The sequence below is a fragment of the Brachionichthys hirsutus genome, chromosome 22 (genome assembly GCF_040956055.1).
Source record: "Brachionichthys hirsutus isolate HB-005 chromosome 22, CSIRO-AGI_Bhir_v1, whole genome shotgun sequence".
Classification (NCBI taxonomy): Eukaryota; Metazoa; Chordata; class Actinopteri; order Lophiiformes; family Brachionichthyidae; genus Brachionichthys; species Brachionichthys hirsutus.
Window position 1 is genome coordinate 3,351,486 of NC_090918.1, and position 7,161 is coordinate 3,358,646.

At 50.5% G+C, this 7,161-nt stretch overlaps 1 protein-coding gene across 1 annotated transcript in view; it reads left to right on the forward strand.

Moving 5' to 3' along the window:
- The window catches only part of scube1 (signal peptide, CUB domain, EGF-like 1), a 52,213-nt gene extending 45,345 nt beyond the window's left edge, over positions 1 to 6,868 (forward strand). The window contains exons 12-22 of the mRNA XM_068755502.1: positions 2,001 to 2,099; positions 2,416 to 2,529; positions 2,822 to 2,980; positions 3,387 to 3,590; positions 3,668 to 3,829; positions 4,174 to 4,341; positions 5,078 to 5,239; positions 5,365 to 5,562; positions 6,277 to 6,429; positions 6,533 to 6,612; positions 6,716 to 6,868. Coding sequence (XP_068611603.1) covers positions 2,001 to 2,099; positions 2,416 to 2,529; positions 2,822 to 2,980; positions 3,387 to 3,590; positions 3,668 to 3,829; positions 4,174 to 4,341; positions 5,078 to 5,239; positions 5,365 to 5,562; positions 6,277 to 6,429; positions 6,533 to 6,612; positions 6,716 to 6,868 — 1,652 coding nt within the window. The remainder of the gene's footprint in view (positions 1 to 2,000; positions 2,100 to 2,415; positions 2,530 to 2,821; positions 2,981 to 3,386; positions 3,591 to 3,667; positions 3,830 to 4,173; positions 4,342 to 5,077; positions 5,240 to 5,364; positions 5,563 to 6,276; positions 6,430 to 6,532; positions 6,613 to 6,715) is intronic.
- The last annotated feature ends 293 nt before the right edge of the window (positions 6,869 to 7,161 follow it).

The following is a 7,161-nucleotide window of genomic DNA, read 5'->3' on the forward strand; positions in this document are numbered from 1 at the left end:
TCTGCAAACATCATATTCTAAGGAGCTTCCTGTCTCACCTCATCTCATCTCTTAGTCTATCCGTCACCATGGCAAACAAAAAGGGGCTCAGAGCTGATCCCTGGTGCACTATATATATATATATATAACCTGTATCTATTAGGTAGATGCCACACTTGATGCTCACCTCTGCAACTGGCTTCGAGTTAGCTTCTAGAGTTGTCTTCCATGGCCTCATTGCATTCTGGAGGAAGGTTCTTAGCGTTCCGTTGGTGTTCTACAGTATCCGTGTGTGTGGAATGGAGTCATCGGCTTTCTTTAGTCCAGCCAGGCGGTGCAGAGGTTGACCCGCCTCTCTGGAGACTGCCCTGCCTACCAGTAGCTGGTGCTTGGCTCCCCCGGTGTTGTTGCCGATCCCTTTCTGTGCCCTGCTCATGTATTGATCCATGTGCACGCTCATTTTAGCTGCTACGTTGCCTGATAGGAGCTTCCATGTGGCGCTGAGGCAGGTTATTGGCTGGTAGTTCAATGGCATTGTTCCCTTGTGGGGGTCCTTCATGATGAGGACTGTCTGACCTTGGGTTAGCCACTCTGGGCTCTGGAGCCGTCCGTCATTTTGGACACTCTTGTCTGCATATCTGCTGTTGTGATGACGACTGGGTCCTGTTCTGGGATGTCTCTATGCTCTGACTGTTGGACAATTTCACTTCTGTTGAGCATCTCTCCAAAGCCCTGACTGGTTATAGTTCATGCTCAAGTCGTTGCTGCCCTCTCATGGTGCCAGCTTGCAGTTGCACCTCTGTATGCATCTGCTCTTCCCACACGGTCGACTCTTGATGAAGCTCTTGCTCTTTGTTGCTCTATTTGTTGACTCCTCAGGGTGCTCTCCGCTCAGACTTGGCTTCATCCATCCCAGCACTTTGGCTGGCACCCCAGCCTCTCCTCCTGCAATAGCACTTAGCACATCTGTAAGTCGATTACATTCTTTCATCAAGGCAATGCGGCCCTCGCTCAGTTTAACTTGACAGACAAAGTGTGAGGGTGATGGATGGCGTTCAGGCATGAACTGAAATATTTGTTTTTCTGTCTTTTCGGAGTGTCTTAATTCTAGGGGGGGGGGAGACATGATGTACATTCCTGTGGCTGAATGCGTCCCAGACTCTTGTTTAATCATAACACGTTCATCGACCTCTGAAGGCTTCATCCTTCGTTTCCGAGTTGAAATGGGAGTGTGTGTTCATGTTGATAGAATGAACTGCACCAATAGATCTTTCATTATGGCCTCCAGTCCTCATCACTGATTCAGAGTCACCCTCTCATTTCTTAATGCAGGAGGATCATAAGGTCACGTGTTTATAAAAGTATCTTGGATCTCAGAACTGTGCCACAATTCAGTTGTGGTTTTCCGCTCGTCCGGATCTGGTCCGCGATCTCCCCAGCCACTTCCACGAGCCTGAAACCTGAGGTGCTCCCAGGCCAGCCGAGTGTTACAATCCCTCCAACGTGCCCCGGGTCAGCCCCGGGATCTCCTCCCGGATGGACATGCCCAAAGCACCTCCCTTGGAAGGCGTCCGGGAGGCATCCTCACTAAATGTCCGAGCTCCTCACCCTCTCTCTAAGGCTGAGCCTGGCCACCCTACGGAAGAAAATCATTCCGGCCGCTTGTACTCGCAACCTTGTTCATTGGGCTTTGACCCTATAGCTCATGACTAAAGGTGAGGATTGGAAAGTACATTTACCGTTAAATTAAAAGCCTCGCTGCGAATCGATGAAGCCAAGAGGACCGCATCATCCTCAAAAAGCAGGGACAAGCTCCTTCAGCACCCAGGGGAGTTTGTGAGTCCTAATGACCCCCAGGAGCTCTGCTGCCGGGGGGGGGCAGTTTGCCCCTGGTAGGTTCTACCATGGCCACAATTCAGTAAAACACACAACCCAACAACACACGGGTCACGTGTCAGAGGTTCGTTGGTACACAATGAGCCGTCATCCTGTCTATAGTCTAATGTGCGTGTTTCCCACAGACTCAGAGAACAGCTACACACTGAGCTGTGGCGTGCCGGTCCAACCTGGTAAAGCTCCTCAGAAGAGGAACGCTACGGCTGTCCTACCCACCTGCGTCGGTAGAGTACCCCGAGCACGTTGTCTTGTCTCATTAATCTGACACTTTGAGAGGGTTTTTCATGGATGCTGAGACGTGTGGCCTTTCATTAAAGAAACGGCTCCCTCTGCTCGGGTCATCCTCGATGCTGATTGGAGCTCTGTTGTTGGTTTAGTCCATTTCGGCACATCGTCGAGGACAAAGCCCCGCCGAATCCAGTTTAATGGGGCAGAGAAAAGACTGAAGTTTATGCTGCTGCTTAAACACCCGCTGCTGCCCAGTACTGCATTTTACTTTGAGTAACTGTTTTTCTTCTTCTTCCTGTTTAATCGATGAAGAAACATTAGCTCCGCCCATCAAGCAAAAGGCCAGGTTTAAGATTAAAGATGCCAAATGTCACCTGAGGCCCCGTAACAAGGAGAAGCACAGAGATTCAAAGCAGAACCTCCAAGGTAAAGAACCCGAGTTCTACCGGATCAAAACCTGCAGCTCAAACACCCATCCTTCCAGGGCATTATTAAAACACAGGATTATGCAGGTAATTTAATAAATGCATTGGAACAATTATTTTATTCTCCATTTTTTGAGGTAAAAAAAATGTATTGGATCACCAGAATATGCGATAACCGCCCACATTAAGGCAATGATGAATAATTAAGTTAACGCAGACACATCTCCATCATTAATCTCGTGATCTTCCTCTGTCTCTGTCTCCTCCTTCAACGTGCTCTTTACCTTCAGAAGGAGGCCAGTTCCCCTGCACGGACGACTGCCAAGTGACTTTTGTCAACCTCAAGTGCGACTCGTCAAAGAAGCGCCGTCGAGGACGTAAATCTCCCTCCAAAGAGGTTTCCCACATCACAGCGGAGTTCGAGATGGAGATGAAGGAGGAGGAAGCCTCAGGTGGGACGCTTTTTCCTTACCGAGTTTTCCCAACTCCACTTAGCAGTATATATTCTAAATCTAATGAAGGTCTTAAAAGACGCTGTCAGGACCCGAACCCGAATGAATGCACGACTGGGAAAGGGAAGTTCCTGCACGTAGCTGTTATGGAGGATTATTAATACAGTAAAGTACAGTGCTATAATATAATATAGTACTTTAAGTAATACTTTATGTCGCAATAACAACTGCCAGTCATTATACGTGTAACAGGTCTGTGTCTGTGGTTAGAACGCAGACCTAAGGTCATTTCATGCATGCTCATGGATTTCTGATCGGAACAAACCTGGAATACAATCAGAATCGATTGCAGAACATTCAGGGTGAACGGTGTCCAATAGTCTTTTTCATCGGTTTCAATCGGCAGACCTGTGCAATGTGGATTGTGTTCGGGAGAGGATGAAGCAGAAGCTGCAGAGCGCCATGCGGACCCTCAGGAAGTCCATCAACAAGCAGCAGTTCTACATCCACTTCTCTGGAACGGAGTACGAGGTGGCCCAGAAGCCGCCCAGGGCGCCAGAAGGGTCCGAGGCCTGCAGCACGGGACAAGTCCTCAAAGACGGGAAGTGCGGTAAGCGACGGCGACGCTGGCGAAGAAGCCCGAGTCCGGCTGGAGAACGTCGTGCTCACCCTTATCGTTGTCCTCAGTGAGCTGTGGTGTGGGGACGTTCTACAGTGGGGAGCAGGAGCAGTGTGTCCAGTGTCCTACTGGCACATTCCAGGACACTGTGGGTCAGCTGTCCTGTGAGCCGTGTCCTAGCACCGAAGGACAAAGCACTGTTGGTGCCAAGAATGTCTCTCAGTGTGGCGGTGAGTCACCGTGTCGACATTCCATCCCTGATCGAGTCAACCGGACTGAAAGCGTTACTGCCATCTTGTGTCTGGCACCACCTATTAAGCCATTAAGGCAAACGGCATAGAGAGGACAGACACGCCGACCGGTGTCGGTTCACGCCCCGCTCCAGGCTCCTTGAGAGCCGAAAGGAGAAATGCATCAGCAGCTGATGTCACGGAGGGAAACGCTCAACAATTTGTGAATCACTTAGAACATTTTGTCCCAGATGTGTCGGAAAGAAGTGCCGCTCCCTGAAATATGGAAGGGATGAAAGAGAATCAAAGAGAAAACCAGTGGCTGTCTTCCATCCTCCCTTCAGGTCAGTGTCCAGCAGGTCATTTTTCAGCTGATGGCTTCCGACCATGCCATCTGTGTCCGACGGGCTCCTACCAGCCAGAACCAGGCCGTGTCCTGTGCTTCCCCTGCGGAGGAGGACTCATGACCAAGTATGAAGGTTCGGTCTCCTTCAGGGACTGTGAGGCCAAAGGTGAGGGTTTGTGTGTGTGTGTGTGTCAGACAGTGTGTGTTTCTTTATGTCTGCTGGGGGGCACATTTCTGCCACTTTAGTTTAGCGTTGTCGCCGCCGAGTTTGAAATGTTCAGTAACATTGCATGCAGTCAATGGAGCATCAAAATGTTTTCGCCAATATCTCGGTTGATTATTGACCGATGTTTATGGAATTTGAAACAGTCACGTAGGGTGGGGGTCTCTATTTCACCACCGAATTTTATCCGGATCGGATCCAGAATGACGTTTGGAATTTGTTATTTATTTTAACATTAAAACCCATTTATGGATTCAAAAATCAGTTAAAAATACACATCGACTCTGATTCACTTTGACTTTTCATGGTTGGTGTGTAAAGATAGCAAGAACAATCTAGAACCTTCTGGTGCTGATCCAGATCACCATGTGGACGGTGTGGATCCAGTTAGGAGGGGGACGAGCTGCTTGGGGGAGGTCTGTGCTCTCTGAGCGCTTTCTTTGGATGCTGTTCTCTTTCCTGGTTTGGAAGCAACTGGAACAACTTTCTGGACTAGCTACGAGTATTCCAGAATCCCTCCTCCACCTATAAACTGTGTGTTTCTCCTCCTCTGCTTGTGATGCGTGTCCGGGCAGCACAAGCAGAGGATGAAGTCGCCTTCACAGGCTTTGTTCTCTGTTTTGTAACGGATGATGTCACAGCCGTGTGATGCTCTGACTCCGCCCCTGTTCCCTCTCAGTGCACTGCGCCCCGGGACATTACTACAACTCCAGCACGCACCGCTGCATCCGCTGCACGGCAGGAAGCTACCAGTCAGAGTTTGGGCAGAACTACTGCATCACCTGCCCGGGGAACACCACCACCGACTTCGACGGGGCCACCAATGTCTCCCACTGCAAAAGTAGCCTGCTTCTAGAGTAGCCTATCTGTAATAGTCCCGAGTGATGGATGCTGAGCATGCCTCAGGGCTAGGCTAGCAGTCGATGCTGCACTATTAAAGGAGCTATGTTGCTATCGCACCCTCAGATCAGCTGTGTGGCGGTGAGCTGGGAGAATACACCGGATACATCGAGTCTCCCAATTACCCCGGAGACTACCCGTCCAACGTGGACTGTGTCTGGACCATCAATCCCGCACACAAGAGGCGAATTCTCATCGTGGTGCCCGAGATCTTCCTCCCTATCGAGGATGAATGTGGAGATGTGCTGGTCATGAGGAAGAGCGGTGAGAAGGCAGTGTGGTTTATTACCAGATCCGAGCCGAGGAGGCGGATTTCACGAAATGGAAGTCGTTTTTTTTAAGTCTTCACTCGAGAACGACTGAGCAGTAAACAAGGCACGGTCCAAATCACAAAAAATACACCGCCGAGAATTAAACGCGCTCAAACGGCAGCCACAGGGAACACGAGGAATAACGGACCGGCAAAGGGAATAATAGGACTTAACTCAGGACAAGAGCTTAGACTGCTTGAGAGGACAAAGGTTATTGTAAATATTCATAACTATTTCCGAGACTGTATTACAGGAGTCATTGACATTTCCAACATGAATTTCTTGCCAGTTATAATTTAAAAGTTTGTATTCCAAGCTTCGGTAGCAGATTCGGTAGCAGCTGCTCAGTAATTTCTGTTCCCAGAAGTCCGCTCTTTCTCTTTATTCCAGTTTGATTTACAAATATATTATCAATCAATGTGGCGCTATCTCTCGTGATCCTGCTCGGTCTTAATATTAGTGAATAGATCATGGGCTTGATCTATTCTGTAGTTTTTGTATGCTCATCGGATTTTAACCCCACGGTTGGTTACGCTAAATCGTCCCGCGCCTTCTCATGTTAAAATAAAACAACGGGGAAGTTCTATCGACGACTTGCTCAGACGGGATAAACGAAGTGCAGCTCCGTCTGTTGTTAGAAAGTGCTCTCACCTGTGTTTCCCCGCAGCCCTCCCCACCTCCATTACCACCTATGAAACGTGCCAGACCTATGAGCGGCCCATCGCCTTCACCTCTCGCTCACGCAAGCTCTGGATTCAGTTTAAATCCAACGAGGGCAACAGCGGCAAAGGCTTCCAGGTTCCGTACGTCACCTACGACGGTGAGTAAAGGAAGCCTCAGCTCAGATACACGCGTTCTGACCTGCTCCATCCAGCATCGCCTCTGCCCATCGTGCCCAGAACGTTACCTGTGATGTTTTGCAGAGGATTACCAACAGCTGATAGAGGACATAGTGCGAGATGGGCGGCTCTACGCCTCCGAGAACCACCAGGATATCCTGAAGGTACTGAAGAGACCACTGCAGACCTCGTTGTGGTTTACTGAGAGCTTCAAGCATTCTGATTGGTCCATTGGACTCACCTCCCCCCCCTGCGTCCTCCCTACAGGATAAGAAGCTGATAAAGGCCCTGTTTGATGTGCTGGCCCATCCACAGAACTACTTCAGGTACACGGCGCAGGAGTCCAAAGAGATGTTCCCGCGCTCCTTCATCAAGCTGCTCCGCTCCAAAGTCACCAGGTTCCTACGGCCGTACAAATAGAGCCCCCAGCCTCCTCGCTGCCATCGCCCCGCCTCCTCGCTACCATCGCCCCGCCTCCAGGCAATCCTTCCTCCTCGCTGCCATCGCCCCGCCTCCTCGCTGCCATCGCCCCGCCTCCAGGCACTCCTGCCTCCTCGCTGCCATCGCCCCGCCTCCAGGCACTCCTTCCTCCTCGCTGCCATCGCCCCGCCTCCTCGCTGCCATCGCTCTGGATCCAGCAACCCCCGCCTCCTCGCTGCCATTACTCTGGATCCAGCAAACCCCGCCTCTTCGCTGCTCGGCCGCTTCCTGGG